Below are 18,836 nucleotides of genomic sequence, written 5' to 3' on the forward strand. Positions count from 1 at the left end.
ATCATCTATCTATCTATCTATCTATCTATCTATCTATCTATCGGATTGTTGGGGGCAATATGCTGACTCTGTAAACCGCTTAGAGAGGGCTGAAAGCCCTATGAAGCGGTATATAAGTCTAACTGCTATTGCTATTGCTATCCATCCATCCATCCATCCATCCATCCATCCATCCTTTCATTCATTCTATATGCCATTTATCTCAGTGTCAAAGAGTCTCTGGGTGACTTATTAAATCTACCCTGCCACCAGAATTACGTCCTTCCACTACTCGGAGCGCCATGTTTTCTGTCCTGGAAAAGTAGGGACATCTCAAAGGGGGGGTGAGGGTCAAAAAAGTCAAGATGGCTGACGTGTCTGCAGAATTGAAGCTCCGCCCATTGCGATGGATACAACAATGAGAAGGCGTTGCACACTTGCGACCCTCTTGACTTTTCCTAACCCTGCAAAAGCCTCTTGGGACGGGGGCGGGGGGAGATTTTTCTCAAGGGGGGGCTGGTTTTTCCACTTGGGGGGGGGATCAGACAGACGACAGCCTGTTCCAAAATAGGGGCCTGGGTTGCATGCAAACATACCCCAACTGGTGAATTCCCACTTCATCTCCACGTAGAAATCTTGAGCCTGCAGCAAAAGAAGACAGAAAGAGTTGAGGGGCGGAGTTTAAATGCAGGCCGTCCTCAACTTACGACCACAATCGCTAAGCGAGGCACTTGTTAACTGAGTGTTATGTCGCTAAGTGAGGCGCTTGTTAAGTGAGCTTTGCCCCATTTTACGACTTCATTTTGCCACGGTTGTTCAGCGAATCACTGCAGTTTTTAAGTTAGACACACGGTTGTTAAGTGAATCAGAGTTTGTTGCAGCTATCACATCTAGAAAGCACACACAGGTAATTGATTCCACAGGATTCATTAACTTCCCTTTATACATACATACATACATACATACATACATACATATATGTTGTGGTCCAGCAGGAGCCGTTGGAGCTGCCACCGGACTCCGACAGCGAGGGGCCCTATGAGTCGGCTCTGGAGGATGTGGAGGACCCTGGACAGGGTTCCGTCTCAGAGCAGGGCGCAGAGAGGCTGGTTGGCCACCAGGTGGCGCCTGAGCCTTGGACCAGTGGGGAGGAGACAAGGGAGAGTGATCCAGAAGCCAGCAGTGAGTTGTTCCTGGATGCACACCATCAAAGAGCTACTCGACGTCAGGAACAGTTGCGCAAGTACAGGAGGTAATTGCACTCAGCTGGTGGTCATTGGGCTCCTCTCCAGACTATAAAAAGGACTGCTTGTGCACATGCCCCTCTTGCAGAAGTCAACACAGGAATTAATGTAGGAGAACATTATTGTGAGCTTGGCAGGCTGGATTGCTGCCAGGGCTTATCTGTGCTGGATTGCTGCCCAAGCTTGTCTGTGCCAGTTTGCTGCCAAGGACCTGTCTGTGTGTTAATTAAATGCCGTAACTTATCTTTGGCTCAGAGTGTGTGTTGGTGTGGGACGAGGGGGGGTGCATATATATATATATAATAATACATAAGCATATATACAACCCCCATGCGGCTGCTTCCAACGTGGTAGAGAGTACAAGCGAAACACAGGCAAAGGAGAGAATAGTTTCAGTTTCAGTTCAGAGCAGCAGACTAGTTGAGAGCTCAGCACAGACTCAGAGCTACAGAGCTAAGCCACATCCAGGCTCCTAGCTGTCTCCTTGTTGCTCACACAGCAAATACTGTTTCAGAGTCCAAATAGCTCCCATTGGCTGACTTAGTTGCCATGCCTATTCATTGGCTGACCTTGTTACCCTCTCTCTGCCAGTCATGAAGTCTCATGCACTGACATTTCCCGTTGACTTTACTTGTCAGAAAGTCGCAAAAAGGGGATGGTTTGACCCCGGAATGCTTCAACAGTCATAAATGTAGCGTCGGTTGCCAAGCGTCCAACTTTTGATCACGTGACTACGGGGATGCGCCAATGGTCCTAAGTGACTTTCTCAATGCCGTTGTAACTTGGAACGGTCGCTAAATGAACAGTTGTAAGTTGAGGACTGTCTCTACAGGTATCCTCGACTTACAAACATTTTTTCAGTGACTGTTCGAAGTCCTGAAAAAAACTGATTTACGACCGTTTTTCACACTTACGACTGCTGCAGCACCCCCACGGTCACATGATCAAAATTCAGACACTCGGAAACCGACTTGCATTTATGACGGTTGCAGTGTCCTGGGGGTCACATGATCCCCCTTTGCCAAGTTTCTGACAAGCAAAGTCAACGGGGAAGCCCAATTCACTTAACAACCGTGTGACTAACTTAACAACTGCAGTGATTCGCTTAACAACCATTTCACTTATTTAGCAACTGCACGATTCACTTAACGATGGCGGCAAGAAAAGTTGCAGAATGGAGCGAAACTCACTTAGATGGTTCACTCAGCGACATAAATGCTGAGCTCCACTCTGGTCGTAAGTCAAGGACCACCTCTATAAGCCCTTCAAGACACATGCTCTATGCTGAATGGGTTAGGGAGGGGAAGGAAATACAATTATTAAAGTTGTGAATGGAATCTTCTCCGGAGTTTTTATTGAGAATTGGCAGCAAGAAATATTAAGGCTATAAAAAGAAGCTGCCCGAAATCTCATTTCCAATTTCACTTATTTATTAACCTGTTTATTTATTCATCAGTCTTATATTCCGTTGAGTCTCAGATACGACTGGCAAATTCCAAACCCCATCAAGTGTCATTAAAAAGGCCGCCGTAAACCCGATAACGATTGAATAAATGAATTCATATTACTAAAATAATCCTTAAATTACGATAGGTGGTTTAATAACAGTTTAAAGTTAAAATAGCCTAGAAAGGATGTGTTGTCCAGGGGTGCCCAATTTTGGCAACTTTAAAACTTGTGGACTTCAACTCCCAGAATTACCCAGCAAGCTCCTGGCTGAGGAATTCTGGGAGTTGGAGTCCAGACCTCATCTTAAAGTATAGCTAGCTGAGGAATTCTGGGAGTTGAAGTCCACAACTCATCTTAAAAGCATAGCTAGCTGAGGAATTCTGGGAGTTGGAGTCCAGACCTCATCTTAAAGTATAGCTAGCTGAGGAATTCTGGGAGTTGGAGTCCATACCTCATCTTAAAGCATAGCTAGCTGAGGAATTCTGGGAGTTGAAGTCCACAACTCATCTTAAAGCATAGCTAGCTGAGGAATTCTGGGAGTTGGAGTCCATACCTCATCTTAAAGTATAGCTAGCTGGGGAATTCTGGGAGTTGGAGTCCACACCTCATCTTAAAGCAGAGCTAACTGAGGAATTCTGGGAGTTGAAGTCCACAACTCATCTTAAAGTATAGCTAGCTGAGGAATTCTGGGAGTTGGAGTCCATACCTCATCTTAAAGCATAGCTAGCTGAGGAATTCTGGGAGTTGAAGTCCACAACTCATCTTAAAGCATAGCTAGCTGAGGAATTCTGGGAGTTGGAGTCCATACCTCATCTTAAAGTATAGCTAGCTGGGGAATTCTGGGAGTTGGAGTCCACACCTCATCTTAAAGCAGAGCTAACTGAGGAATTCTGGGAGTTGAAGTCCACAACTCATCTTAAAGTATAGCTAGCTGAGGAATTCTGGGAGTTGGAGTCCATACCTCATCTTAAAGCATAGCTAGCTGAGGAATTCTGGGAGTTGAAGTCCACAACTCATCTTAAAGCATAGCTAGCTGAGGAATTCTGGGAGTTGGAGTCCATACCTCATCTTAAAGTATAGCTAGCTGGGGAATTCTGGGAGTTGGAGTCCACACCTCATCTTAAAGCAGAGCTAACTGAGGAATTCTGGGAGTTGAAGTCCACAACTCATCTTAAAGTATAGCTAGCTGAGGAATTCTGGGAGTTGAAGTCCACACCTCATCTTAAAGCATAGCTAGCTGGGGAATTCTGGGAGTTGGAGTCCAGAACTCATCTTAAAGTATAGCTAGCTGGGGAATTCTGGGAGTTGAAGTCCACACCTCATCTTAAAGCAGAGCTAGCCACTTGACTCATATTTACGACGGTCGCAGTGTTCCGAGGTTACATGATCCCCTTTCTCCTTAACTAGGAGTTTCTTTGATCAAAGCAAATGAAAGCAGAGTGTGGATTCTGATTAGAACTGGCTCAAAGCCACTGAGGACAAGGACTGTATGTAGATTTCAACTCTAGTAAAACCATTAGGCCAGATTATAACGTAATTATGCTGGATTACAATTCATCACCCATGTATTGAATCTGACAACTAACAAGGTCACACTAAGAATAAGATGGAATGTTACATGGCACGCATAAATGTTATAAATGTTATAAATGGTACGTATAACACAGGGCTCAGCGGTTAAAAAACATTGCCGGATGAAAATTGATCGGCTGTGTTCGATACCCCAACGCCGTGAGACGGGGTGAGTTCCCGTTCCTTGCTGCAGCTCCTGCCCATCTTGCAATTCAAGAGCACGTAAATCTTCTGAAATCTACTTTCAACACCACCACCACCCTCCATCATCCCTTACAGCGTGGAGTCTGGGCAGCTGAATGGAACCGGCATCGTGTTTTAATGGCCGGATGCCCTTCCCTCTCGCCAATGAGGAGTTTTGTTTGGCGGATACATTCTCATCATGCCCAAAGAGAGAAATATCTGCCTCTAACTCGGATCGAATTCACAGGCTGCTGATTGCGAGGAGAGAGCTCCACCACTCTTCCAAAGCATGTAAATGCAAGTAGAAAAATAGGTACCACTTCAGTGGAAAGGTATCAGCGTTCCTTTGCCTTGGGAGTTTAGCCATGTTGGCCTCATGACCGAGAAAATGTCTTTGCACAACGCTGGCGCCCTCGGACGAAAACGGAGATAAGCGCCGTGCTCCAGAGTCGGACATGACGGATAGGGAAACCTTTACCATATATATATATATGTAAAATATGTTGACCACTAAGCCACAAGGTTCTCCTCCTTTATCAGCTGAGCCAGGGAAATAGGTATGTATTTAGTGTCACAACCCCTGGTATGCCCAACACATCTGCCTAATATGTAATACAGCCCAATGTTGTACACAAATACAACACACACACACACACACACACGTATATGTTACATTTTTGTGTTTTTATTTGTGCTGATAAATAAATAAAGGGAGACTAGTATAGATCTATTTCAAGCTATTTAGCTCTCATCAGCTAGCCATACCCTTACTGGGATTCGAACCTGGGCTGTATTACATATTAGGCAGAAGTGTTAACCACTAAGCCACAAGGTTCTCCTCCTTTATCAGTCGTGTTGTATTTGTGCTGATACACATTTAACTCTCATCAGCTAGCCATATCCTTACTGGGATTAGAACCTGTGCTTGAAATAGCTTGAAATAGATCTATACTAGTCTCCCTTTATTTACTTATCAGCACAAATACAACACAAATGTAGCAAAGGCAACAGTAAAAATATTGGGTTTCTGTCTGGATGGTTTCTTGTGACGAGCCGATGGACAGAGAATGGAAGCAGTAGGCTTCCTCCCATATTTGGGCATACCAGGGGTTGTGACACTAAATACATACCTATTTCCCTGGCTCAGCTGATGAAGGAGGAGAACCTTGTGGCTTAGTGGTTAACACATCTGCCTAATATGTAATACATATATATATATATACACACACACACACATACATACATACATACACCACAGGTAGTCCTCAACTTACAACAATTTAATGACCATTCAAAGTTACAACGGCAACTACAAAAAGTGACTTAGGACCATTTTTCATACTTATGACCATTGTGGCATCCCCACAGGCCCATGCTCAAAATCCAGACGGCAAGCCACTGACTCGTACCTACGACGGCCGCAGCGTTTCCCAGGCCCACGTGATCTCTTTGGCGACCTTCTTACGAGTCAGTGGGGGGGGGGAAGCCCGGTTCACTTAACAACCGGGTTCCTAGCTTAACAAATGCAACGCTTCGCTTAACGACCGTGGCGAGGAAAGCCATAAAATAGAGCTTTTTTTAAAAAAGTTGCTTGGCTCGGTCAGCGACGTGAGTTTTGAGCCCAGCCGTTGGTTCTACGTTGACGGCTACCTGTACGTCTGAGGTGTACGAGGGGTTTGCAAGAGGTTTACAATCTAAGCAAGGTCACAGAGGGGAGAAGCCTGTAAGTGGCGAGGAGTGGGGGGGCACTGACCTTCCGTAGTTTTTCCAACAGGACGGGGATTCCGGCCAACCGTTTGATCGCTCGCTGGTAGTCCCGATAACGCAGCACCAGTTGAACCAGCTCCAGGTCCTGAGTGCCGACCGCCTCCTGCAACACTGAAACCCGTGAAGGAAGAACCATCCGTCACTTAACCACATGGTCCTCGACTTACGACCGTTCGCGTCGCGACTTTCGTTACAACGGCGGCGTGGGGGAAAAAAGTGACTCGCGAAGGGGCGCAGGACCGTCGCAGCATTCCTCTTTAATCCGCGGGATTAAAACTTCCATGCGCGTTCACCGGAACGTTCAGGCAGTCCTCGATTTACGACGGTTCGCTTAGTGACCGTTCAAAGTTACCACGGCACTGGGGAAAAAAGTGACTTACAAGCATTTTTTCACGCCGTTGCAGCATCCCCCATGGTGACATGATTTTCATTGGGATGCTTGGAAACGGACTCATAGTTATGACGGTCACAGAGTCCTGGGGTCACGTGATTCCCCCCCCCTCTCCTGACAAGTAAAGTCAATGGGAAAGCCAGATTCACTTAAGAACCGTGCTAATAATTTAACAACTGCGGCGATTCACTTAACGACCACGGCAAGAAAGGTCGTAAAGTGAGGCAAAACTCGCTTAACAAATTTCTTAGCAACATCAATTTTGGGCTCAATTGTGGTCATAAGTTGAGGACTGCCTGAACGAACAAATGGGGTAGTAAGTGCAATTAGCCACAATATAATGCTTGTGTGATTTTTTTGAATGTGTTCTGTATACAGCACATTTTTACAAAGAGTGTGGCTCTGTTTTAGAGTCACAACCTCCATTTTTTACACTTTCACACCCCTGAATATAACGAAGTCAAATTCCTAGGCACATCCCTCCCTCTTTTTTTTCTTTCCTTCCTTCCTTCCTCCCTTCCTTCCTTCCATACTTCCTTCCTTCCTTCTCTCTCTCTGTCTGTCCCTCTCTCTGTTAATGTATTAAAATTATTTTGAAAATCTTTTCCAAGCATTCATTCCAATTCCTTTGAAAATAACTTTGGAAATGGTGAACTGAAAATGTTCAGAAGTGGAAATCAACGGTGCTCGATCATAACAGTTGTATAAAACAAACCCATGGGAAAAAATATTTCCTATAAAAGACTTTCAGTTCACCTTTTAGCACAGAATTTTGCTGAAGTCACTTTTGCTGAAGACACGCAATGGTGTTTCTTAACCTCTGCAACCTCAAGAGGGCTGGACTTCCACTCCCAGAATCCCCCAGGCAGCATGATTTTAGAGGGGAAGTCTTCCAGAATCCCCCAGCCAGCAGGCTTTAAGAGGGGTGGTCTTCCACTCCCAGAATCCCCCAGCCAGGATGCTTTAAGAGGGGAGGACTTCCACTCTCAGAATCCCCCAGCCAGCATGCTTTAAGAGGGGTGGGCTTCCACTCCCAGAATCCCCCAGCCAGCAGGCTTTAAGAGGGGAGGACTTCCACTCCCAGAATCCCCCAGCCAGCAGGCTTTAAGAGGGGAGGACTTCCACTCCCAGAATCCCCCAGCCAGCAGGCTTTAAGAGGGGAGGACTTCCACTCCCAGAATCCCCCAGCCAGCAGGCTTTAAGAGGGGAGGACTTCCACTCCCAGAATCCCCCAGCCAGCAGGCTTTAAGAGGGGAGGACTTCCACTCCCAGAATCCCCCAGCCAGCAGGCTTTAAGAGGGGAGGACTTCCACTCCCAGAATCCCCCAGCCAGCAGGCTTTAAGAGGGGTGGGCTTCCACTCCCAGAATCCCCCAGCCAGCATGAAGACCACCCCTCTTAAAGGATGCTGGCTGGGGGATTTGCAGCTTTGGAACCAGGTTATAAACCCACCCACCCCAGTCTGACATAACTTCAACTTCGTCGTAAGTCGAGGACCACCTGTGTATCCTGTATCCTGTAGCATGCTGCAGTTGAGAAAATCTTTTTCTGCTCAGCTCCGCTTCCCACCTGCCGAGGAGAGAAATGGTAACACACCTGTCCAGCCAGACCGATTTTCTTTGGCCACGTCTGCACCGTGCCGCAAGAGAATTCGCGCACACTCCAGGTGGCCCAGGGTGGTGGCCAGGTGCAAGGGAGTCCGCCCTCGAGGGTCCACCTGTTCCACATCCACCTGCCAGGAAAACAAGGAGGTGTTTTATATTGCCAAGATTATAAAATCTGTGATGAGTGCAGAGAAGAGCAGGAAAGGTGAGGAGGGGATGATTGGAGGCTCAAACATAGGAAGAACGGTTGCAGGAACTGGGTAGGTCTAGTTTAATGAAAAGAAGGACCAGGGGAGATGGGAGAGCATCTTCCAGTATTTGAGGGGCTGCCCCAGAGAGGGGAAATGGGTCCAGCTATTCTCCAAGGCACCTAAGTGTAGAACAAGAAGCAATGGGTGGAAACTAATCCAGGAGAGAAGCAACTTAGAACTAAGGAGGAATTTCCTGACAGTGAGAACAATTAATCAGTGGAACAGAAGTTGCCTCCAGAAGTTGTGAATGCCCCAACACTGGAAGTCTTTAAGAAGATGCTGGAGAGCCATTTGTCTGAAATGGGTTTCCTGCCTAGGCAGTGGGTTGGACTAGAAGACCTCCAAGGTCCCTTCCAACTCTGTTGAAACCTGGCTTCACTAGTGAATTCTAGGAATTCTAAGTCCACCCTCTTAAAGCATGCTGGATGGGGGATTCTGGGACTGGAAGTCCTCCCCTCTTAAAACATGCTGGTTGGGGGGATACTGGGAGTGGAAGCCCACCCCTCTTAAAGTATGCTGGCTGGGGGATTCTGGGAGTGGAAGTCCATCCCTCTTAAAGCAGGCTGGCTGGGGGATTCTGGGAGTGGAAGCCCTCCCCTCTTAAAGCCTGCTGGCGGGGGGATTCTGGGACTGGAAGCCCTCCCCTCTTAAAGCACGCTGGATGGGGGGATTCTGGGAGTGGAAGCCCTCCCCTCTTAAAGCCTGCTGGCGGGGGGATTCTGGGAGTGGAAGTCCTCCCCTCTTAAAGCACGCTGGATGGGGGGATTCTGGGAGTGGAAGTCCTCCCCTCTTAAAGCCTGCTGGCTGGGGGATTCTGGGAGTGGAAGTCCATCCCTCTTAGAGCATTGCTGGCTGGGGGATTCTGGGACTGGAAGCCCTCCCCTCTTAAAGCACGCTGGATGGGGGGATTCTGGGAGTGGAAGTCCTCCCCTCTTAAAGCCTGCTGGCTGCGGGATTCTGGGAGTGGAAGCCCTCCCCTCTTAAAGCAGGCTGGCTGGGGGATTCTGGGAGAGGAAGCCCACCCCTCTTAAACATGCTGGCTGGGGGATTCTAGGAGAGGAAGCCCACCCCTCTTAAAGCACGCTGGCTGGGGGATTCTGGGAGTGGAAGCCCACCCCTTAAAGCCTGCTGGCTGGGGGATTCTGGGAGTGGAAGCCCACCCCTCTTAAAGCAGGCTGGATGGGGGATTCTGGGAGTGGAAGCCCACCCCTCTTAAAGCCTGCTGGCTGGGGGATTCTGGGAGTGGAAGCCCACCCCTCTTAAACATGCTGGCTGGGGGATTCTAGGAGAGGAAGTCCTCCCCTCTGAAAGCAGGCTGGCTCAGAAACAGAGCCAGTGTCGACACAAATTCTCTGGGGGGCTCCGTGTAAGAGGTGAGAATAATTTCATTGCCAACGTTCCCCAGGGGGTTCTTAGAGTCCTCTGTTCTTCCAGCAGCTGAGTGTTAATTGCAAATAAGCGGAACTAACATTTCTCAGTGCAGCAGGAAAACAAGTGGCAAAGGGTTTTTTTTTTTAAGTGGGGGGGAAGGGGAGGGAGGCCCAGCAGACAGATCTACAGAGGGATCAGCCGCAAAAAAACCGCTCCCGCTTCCTCCTCGATGCTCTTTGAGAGGGTGAGCAATTCTTGTTTGTAAAGCCAGCCCTTCCTATTCTACTGTCTAATGCAGTGTTTCTCAACCTTGTCAACTTGAAGATGTCCGGACTTCAACTCCCAGAATTCCCCAGCCAGCGAATGCTGGCTGGGGAACTCTGGGAGTTGAAGTCCGGACATCTTCAAGTTGACAAAGTTGAGAAACACTGTCCTAACCACTGCTGGGGAATTCTGGGAGTTGAAGTCCGGACATCTTCAAGTTGCCAAGGTTGAGAAACACTGGTCTAATGTGATGATGGATGGCTGCAGTCAATCCGATTGTTGGACTGGATTGCATACAATGATTCTCCTGGTTGGGTCTTCTCCTCCTTCCATGAGGTCATGCCAGAGGGGTCTTCTGTGGTGCTCCTTCCTGGTGGGACCCAATCCTCACACCTTTCCTCTTGTGGCCCCCACCTTCTGGGCATCGTGGCCTCTAATGGCTGAACAGCAATAACTGCGAGAAGGATGGGCAGGTTAACAGAGTTGGAAGGGGCCTTATAGGTCATCTAGTCCAACCCCCTGCTCAAGCAGGAGACCCCACGCCATTTCTGACCGATGGCAGTCCAGTCTCTTCCTGAAAGCCTCCAGGAATGGAGCTCTCACAACTTCCGAAGGCAACTTAATTGATTGTCCTCACTGTCAGAAAATTCCTCCTTATTTCCAGGTTGAATCTCTCCTTGGTCAGTTTCCATCCATTCTTCCTTCTCTGGCCTTCAGGCACCTTGGAGAATAGCTTGACCCCCTCCTCTCTCTGGAAGGAACTTGGAGTCCTAGTTGACAACCATTTAAATAGGAGCCATCCGTGTGCAGCAGCTGCCAAAAAAGCCAACACAGTTCTAGGCTGCATCAACAGAGGGAGAGAATCAAGATCACGTGAAGGGTTAATACCACTTTATAAGGCCTTGGTAAAAGCCACACTTGGAATATCTGCATTCAGTTTTGGTGACCATGATGTAGAAAAGATGTGGAGACTCTGGAAACAGTGCAAAGAAGAGCAACAAAGAGGATTAGGGGACTGGAGACTAAAACATATGAAAAACAATTGCAGGAATTGGGTATGTCTAGTTTAATGAAAAGAAGGACCAGGGGAGACATGATAGCATCTTCCAATATCTCAGGGGTTGCCCCAAAGAAGAGGCAGTCAAGATATTCTGCAAAGCCCCCATCAGGCAGGACAAGAAGCAATGGGTGGAAACTAATCAAGGAGAGAAACAACTTAGAAATAAGGAGAAATTTCCTGACGGTTAGAACAATGAATCAGTGGATTTGATTTGATTTTGATTTCATTTTATTAATATTTGTAGGCCGCCCTTTTCCCTGAGGGGACTCAGGGCGGCTCACATAAAATCAGGGGAGGGGAAGACAAACATTGACAAAGAGACATATAATAAAATAGTCAGCAACATACATTCATCATTCGGGAGGGGCGGCTATCCTTGTCCCCAGGCCTGACGGGCTAGCCAGTTCTTAAGGGCTATGCGGAAGGCCTGGACGGTGGAGAGGGTACGAATCTCCACGGGGAGCTCGTTCCAAAGGGTCGGGGCTACTACTGAGAAGGCTCTCCTCCTTGTAGTTGCCAGCCGGCACTGGCTGGCCGATGGAATACGGAGGAGGCCTAATCTATGGGATCTTATTGGTCGCAGGGAGGTAATTGGCAGAAGGCGGTCTCTCAAGTATCCAGATCCACTACCATGTAGGGCTTTATGGGTGACTAATAGCACCTTGAAGCGCATCCGGAGATTGACAGGTAGCCAGCGCAGCTCGCGGAGGATAGGTGTTATGTGGGTGAACCGAGGTGCATCCACAATCGCTCGCGCGGCCGCGTTCTGGACTAGCTGAAGTCGCCGGATGCTCCTCAAGGGCAGCCCCATGTAGAGCACATTGCAGTATTCCAGCCTAGAGGTCACAAGGGCCCGGGTGACTGTTGTGAGAGCCTCCCGATTCAGGTAGGGTCGCAACTGGCGCACCAGGCGAACCTGGGCGAATGCCCCCCTGGTCACAGCCGTCAAGTGGTGGTCAAACGACAGCTGTGGGTCCAGGAGGACTCCCAAGTTGCGAACCCTCTCTGAGGGGTATAGAATTTGACCCCCCAGCCTGATTGATGGAATATTGATCGAATCTTTGGGAGGGAAGCACAACAGCCACTCGGTCTTTTCTGGGTTGAGTACAAGCTTGTTAACCCTCATCCAGTCCATAACGGCCTCAAGGCCTCGGTTCATTACGTCTGCCGCTTCATTGAGTTGGCACGGGGCGGACAGATACAGTTGAGTATCGTCCGCATATTGATGGTATCTGATCCCGTGCCTGCGGATGATCTCTCCCAGCGGTTTCATGTAGATGTTGAATAGTAGGGGGGATAAGACCGAGCCCTGAGGCACCCCATATGTTAGGGGCCTAGGGGACGATCTCTGCCCCCCCACTAACACCGACTGCGACCTGTCCGAGAGGTAGGAAGAGAACCACCGCAACACGGTGCCTCCCACTCCCACCTCCCGCAGTCGTCGCAGAAGGATACCATGGTCGATCCTGGAACAGAAGTTGCCTCCAGAAGTTGTGAATGCCCCAACACTGGAAGTCTTTAAGAAGATGTTGGATAGCCATTTGTCTGAAGTGTTTCCTGCCTAAGTGGAGGGTTGGACTAGAAGACCTCCAAGGTCCCTTCCAACTCAGCTGTTCTATATTTTGATCAGGTGAAGGATGCTCCAATTCTGTCAATTTCTGACAAGTCCCTTAAAAGGGATCTTTATTCCCCAGCCTTGTTTACCCCAGGATGATAAACTGGCTAGATAAGATTATCTGATTGTTCTTCCCCTCCCTCCATTCTTGGTTTTTTAACTGTTTATTATATCTGTTTACTTTGATCTGTTTTATTTGTTTTTGATTGTTTTACGACTACTGTGGAGTTTGCAATTGTTGTTGGGTCATGAGTCACATACCTGTGAGACAGGTGGCTCTTTTTTCACACTTACGACCATTGCCGTATCCCCATGGTCCCGGGATCGAAATCCCAACGCTTGGAATTCAGACACTTGGCAACTGACTCGTATTTATGACGGTTGCTGCGTCAATAGGGTTCCATGATCCCCTTTTGCGACCTCCTGGCATGCAAAGTCAAGGGGGAAGCCACTTAACAACCAGGCGACTAGCTTAACGACTGCAGTGATTCACTTAATGACAGAGGCAAGAAAGGTTGTAAAATGGGGCAAAGCTCACTTAACAAATGTCTCGCTTAGCGGCAGATATTTGGGGCTCAATCGGGGTCCTACATTGAGGACTCCCTGTATGCAATTAGCAAAAGAGTCAAACCCCCCCCCCCAATCTAGAGATAAATACATTTATTAAATGCTGGTTCCTGGGTTTCTAGTCTAGGTCACACACCTGGGATCTCTTAGTGGTCTCCCATCCACAGATCCAATGCCACTGAGCCTTTTGCGGTCAGCGAAGATGCCAATACTGGGTGATAAAAGCAAGGGGAACCATCCAGGCTGGCCACTGAACTTGGCAATGGTCAGTGGTCTGGACTCCAAACTCCATGGGGCTGATCCTGACTGCACAATCCTAAGACAGAAGGTGCAAAAACAGACAATCCAGCACAGATCTGTAACTTCCTACGAAATAAACACCTTCAGAAACATGTGTCTGTCTGGGAAGGGAGGGAGGAAGAGGGAAGGAAGGAAGGAGGGAAGGAAGGAGAAAAGGAAGAAAGGAGGAAGAATGGGGAAGGAGATGGGAAGGAGAGGGAGGGAGGAAGAAAAAGGGGGGGAGGGAGGAGAAGGAAGGAAGAAGGAAGGAAGGAAATCAATGACTGAGGGAGGAAGGAGAAGGAAGGAAGAAAGAAGGAAGGAAGGAAATCAATGACTGAGGGAGGAAGGAGAAGGAAGAAAGAAAGAAGGAAGGAAGGAAGGAAATAATGACTGGGGGAGGAAGGAGAAGGAAGGAAGAAAGAAGGAAGGAAGGAAGGAAATAATGACTGGGGGAGGAAGGAGAAGGAAGGAAGAAAGAAGGAAGGAAGGAAGAAGGGAGGAAGGAAGGAAATCAATGACTGGGGGAGGAAGGAGAAGGAAGAAAGAAAGAAAGAAAGAAGGAAAGAAGGAAAGAAGGAAAGAAGGAAAGAAGGAAAGAAGGAAAGAAGGAAAGAAGGAAAGAAGGAAAGAAGGAAAGAAGGAAAGAAGGAAAGAAATCAATGACTGAGGGAGGAAGGAGAAGGAAGGAAGAAAGAAGGAAGGAAGGAAATAATGACTGGGGGAGGAAGGAGAAGGAAGGAAGAAAGAAGGAAGGAAGGAAGAAGGGAGGAAGGAAGGAAATCAATGACTGGGGGAGGAAGGAGAAGGAAGAAAGGAGAAGGGAAGGGGGAGAGAGAGGAAAGAAGGAAAGAAGGAAAGAAGGAAAGAAGGAAAGAAGGAAAGAAGGAAAGAAGGAAAGAAGGAAAGAAGGAAAGAAGGAAAGAAATCAATGACTGAGGGAGGAAGAAGGAAGGAAGGAGTTAGAAAGAATGGGGAAGGAGATGGGAATGAGAAGGAGGGAGGAAGGAAGGAAGGAAGGAAGGAAGGAAGGAAGGAAGGAAGGAAGGAAGAAAGAAAGAAAGAAAGAATCTTAATGGGCCCTGGGACCCGCCAGACTTCACATAATTGGAGCCAAAGTGTAGAACCCCGTGGCTGCCCCCCTCACCCCCCCCTCGCTTCTCCTTCAATATTTGTTGTGGTGGTGACGGCTGTACTTTTTCACATGCTTGTGACAAAACATCTTCACACAGCCACCGTCGTGCCATTCTGCATTTCAGGCACGTTCGTCGCAATTGTGACTCTCCCAAACCCCCAAAAGAAGAGCCACAAACAAACACAACACAACCCACACACACACACACACACACGACTGCCTGGACTTTCCCCCAAGGCAAATATCATCCGTGTGAATCCAGGATGTTCTCTGTTGACACACAACTGCCCTGGCCAAAGCGGGCATGGCACATCCTCATACAACACGGATAAATCACACACACACACACACACACCAAAAGCAGAGGCAAGCAGGAAGCCGGGCATCTTGTAAGAGACACCGGTTGGGGTTTCATATCCTGGATGACCTCGGGCTGGGAATCTGGCATTGTGGGAAAAGGGATCCCAAGAGATCATCCACTGGGTAATCTGTTTTCCCCTCCCAGCAGTGAGATGAGCCCAGGGAAACAACAATTGTGTTAATTGCCTTATGGGAAGTCAACCCCAGCATATCTACAGGTCACGTTTGATTGAGGGGGGTGCGTTACATGGACCGGAACTCAGCTCCGGTCAACAAGGAATCACGTTAGCGCTAGTCCTCTTGATCTAACACCTACATTTTTCAATTCACGCACAGGCAGTCCCATAATTGAGGCTGGAATGTCCATTGGTTGTTAAGTGAGGCGGGCCTGATTTTACCATCCTTTCGGCCCCCGATTAGTAAGTGAATCGCTGCAGTCGTTAAGCGAGTCACATGGTCGCTAAGCAAATCCGGCCATCTGGGAAGGGCACAAAAGGCGAACACACAACCCCGGGATGCTGCAAGCATCATGAATACACAATGGATGCCGACTGACTGAATTTTGATCCGGTAACCATGAGGATGCTGCCGCGGTCGTAAGTGAGAGGAATGGCCACTGTAGTGCCGTTGTAACTTTGAACTAAACTGGTTGTAAGTTGATTACCTATGCTGTATAAATCCAGGGCTGGGATTGCACGGATGAGCTCCACAATGGTGCTCTGAAGGTCTAACAACCTTGGCTCATCCTGGGTTCATCGTGGTTTGTTGAAACGTGGCTTGCCAAGTATACCAGGATTTCCAGACGGTAAAGAAGGGACACCCCATCCAACAATGGGCAATGCCATCACAGCTGAAAGGAAGGAGATGGCTCTCCATTCTGACTTCAGACCGTTTACGGCTTCCCACCTTCCGTTCCTCGCAGGTATACTGCAGCTAAACATGGAGGCTCGATCTTTAGACAACACAGTCAGCCCCAATGCTGACAGGCCTGGCCTTCACTTGGGCGACCATTGAGAAATCGAATAAATATATATCACGAACAAATAAATAAAGCGTTTTACTATATATATATAAGATGCAATACAGCACAGGTTCGAATCCCAGTAAGGGTATGGCTAGCTGATGAGAGCTAAATAGCTTGAAATAGATCTATACTAGTCTCCCTTTATTTATTTATCAGCACAAATAAAACATTAGATAGATAGATAGATAGATAGATAGATAGATAGATAGATAGATAGATAGATAGATAGATATAGATATAGATATATATATGTGTGTATGTATGTATGTATGTATGTATGTATGTATGTATGTATGTATATATATATATATATATATATATATATATATATACACACGCACACACACACACACATATACATACATACATACATACATACATATATATATATATATATATATATATATATACACACACACACAAACACATATACACATATACACATACATACAAATACAACACACATATATATATAGGAAGCCTTGACTTATGACCAGAACGGAGTCCCCCACCTCCCAATTTCTATTGCTAAGCGAGACAGTTCAGTTTTGCCTCATCTGATGACCTTCCTTGCCACAGTCCTTAAGGCAGTCACTGCAGTTGTTAAGTGAGTCAGACCGTTGCTAAGTGAGTTTGGCTCAGCGGAAGGTCGCGTAAGGGGATCGCAATGCAAACCGTCATCAGCGCGAGTCCATTGCCGAGCATTCCCGAATCCTGATCACGTGACCGTGGGGTGGGGGGGAGGTTGCGGCAACGGTCGTAAGTGTGGAGAAACGGTCGCAAGTCCCTTTTGGGGGTGCCTTTGTAATTTTAAACGGTCGTTAAATGAACTGTTGTAAAACCGAGGACTCCCTGTAAAAAAGGGTTTGGCAAAGCCCACAAGGGAAGATCAATCCAGAAATGTTGCTGCTAGGAAGGACAGGAAACCTCACAGGGGGTCTCCGAAGGCTATCAATCAAACAGAGTAGAGCTGGAAGGGACCTTGGAGATCATCTAGTCCAACCCCCCCTGCTCAAGGAGGAGAACCTTCTACTATTTCAAACAGGGGGCTGTCCAGCCTCTTCTTAAAGTCCTCCAGTGATCAACCCATCAGCTCTTGATCAATGGGGATGGACTGTTCTTGGATAGGGGTCTTTGAAGCCAACAACAGCCACACTGGGAAACACAACTTACGACCCCCCCCCCCCAATAAAGCCCACAATGTAGGTTGCTAAGTGAGACATTCGCTCAGTGGGCTTTGCCCCCGTTTTGTGACTTTCCCTCCCACGTGTCTAAGGGGGTCGCTGCCGATGTTAAACGAGGACCATGGTCATTAAGCAGATCCGGCTCCCCTGACTCTGCTCGCCTGAAGGTCGCAAAAGAGGATCCCGTGACCTCCCACCCACCCCCAAGACGTGGCAACCGTCATAGGTGCGAGTCAGTGGCCGAGCGTCTGAATTCGGATCACGTGACCACGGGGAGGCAGCAACGGTCGTTAAGTGTGAACCACGGTCCTAAGTCTCTTTTCCCCTGCGCTCGTTGCCATTTTGAATGGCCGTTAAGTGAACCGTTGTAAGACGAGGACCACCGCCTTTAGTGGTCTGGACCGCTGACATGGGAGAGGGAGAAAGAAGTGGACATCTGGACCAGCGAGGCCAGATGTTAAGGATGCTCCAGCATCCTTAACATCCTCCTTCCTCCCCCCAACCCAAAGATCCCATTGTTTTAAGGGGGGGGGTCGATCTTAAATTCCCCTGGAGTTCCAGCTGCCCACCTGGGGGGGTATTTTTTAGGGGAGGGGGGAGGCAGTCCAGAGAGGGAAGGGAAGGGCAGTTGCTGGACAAGGAAGGAACTGGGGGCAGAGCAGGAAGGGGGGGGCTCCTGCCCAAGGGCCTGAGAGGTCGGACTAGATGATCTCCAAGGTCCCTTTCCAACCATTTGTAGGTGACGTGGGGAGGGGGAAACAGAGATGCTAGAGATGCTGGAAAAAGGTGCGGCTGCCTCCCCCTCCCAGAAGATGCTTGAACAAAAAGGGTCCTTTGCAGGACGAGCGCAGGGCCGGGGTCGCGGCGACCCCCCACCCGCTTTAGGAGGGAGGGGAAATCCCCGCTGCCTCGCCCTCCGGATGCCTCCGCAAACCCCCCCCCCCCCCCCAGCATCGCGGCCCTGCCTCATGGTCCTTGGAGTGCGGCGGAGGCCGCGTCCTGCAACGCCCTCTCTCTCTCTCGCTCTCCGCGGACCCCGGCCCGTCAAAGCCCCCCGACCCACCTGCTGTCCGCCGCAGCTGAGCATCCTCTCCAGCTCGGCGGGGCGATCGTGCCAGACCAGCGCGTGGAGCGGGTAGCGGCTCTCGGCGCCCTTGCTGGCACGGGGAGAGGTGGCCAGCATCCTCCTGGCACCGGGGCGAGGGGCTGGCGGGGGCTGCAGCCGCATGGGCGCCGCGGGCCCTGGAGCTGCTGGCACGCCGGCAGAGGAGGAGGAGGAGGAGGAGGGGAAGGAGGAAGAGGCGGAGGAAAAAGGAGGAGGGGGGGAGGTGGAAGAGGAGGAGGAGAGAGAAGAGGAGGAGAAAGAGAAGAGGATGGAGGAGGAGGAGGAAGGTGGAAGAAGGAGGAAGAGAGAGAAGAGGAGGAGAAAGAGAAGAGGATGGAGGAGGAGGAGGAAGGTGGAAGAAGGAGGAGGAGAGAGAAGAGGAGGAGAAAGAGAAGAGGATGGAGGAGGAGGAGGAAGGTGGAAGAAGGAGGAG

At 48.9% G+C, this 18,836-nt stretch overlaps 1 protein-coding gene across 1 annotated transcript in view; it reads right to left on the bottom strand.

The window, feature by feature from the left end:
- Positions 1–18,538, bottom strand: part of ANKRD13B (ankyrin repeat domain 13B) — a 37,269-nt gene extending 18,731 nt beyond the window's left edge. The window contains exons 1-4 of the mRNA XM_032217026.1: positions 18,362–18,538; positions 8,181–8,316; positions 6,181–6,305; positions 576–621 (exon numbers count right to left, since the gene is read on the bottom strand). Of these exons, the coding sequence (XP_032072917.1) occupies positions 576–621; positions 6,181–6,305; positions 8,181–8,316; positions 18,362–18,526 (472 nt within the window). The 5' untranslated portion in view covers positions 18,527–18,538. The remainder of the gene's footprint in view (positions 1–575; positions 622–6,180; positions 6,306–8,180; positions 8,317–18,361) is intronic.
- Between the last annotated feature and the right edge of the window lie 298 nt (positions 18,539–18,836).

The sequence above is a fragment of the Thamnophis elegans genome, chromosome 4 (assembly GCF_009769535.1).
Source record: "Thamnophis elegans isolate rThaEle1 chromosome 4, rThaEle1.pri, whole genome shotgun sequence".
NCBI lineage: Eukaryota > Metazoa > Chordata > Lepidosauria > Squamata > Colubridae > Thamnophis > Thamnophis elegans.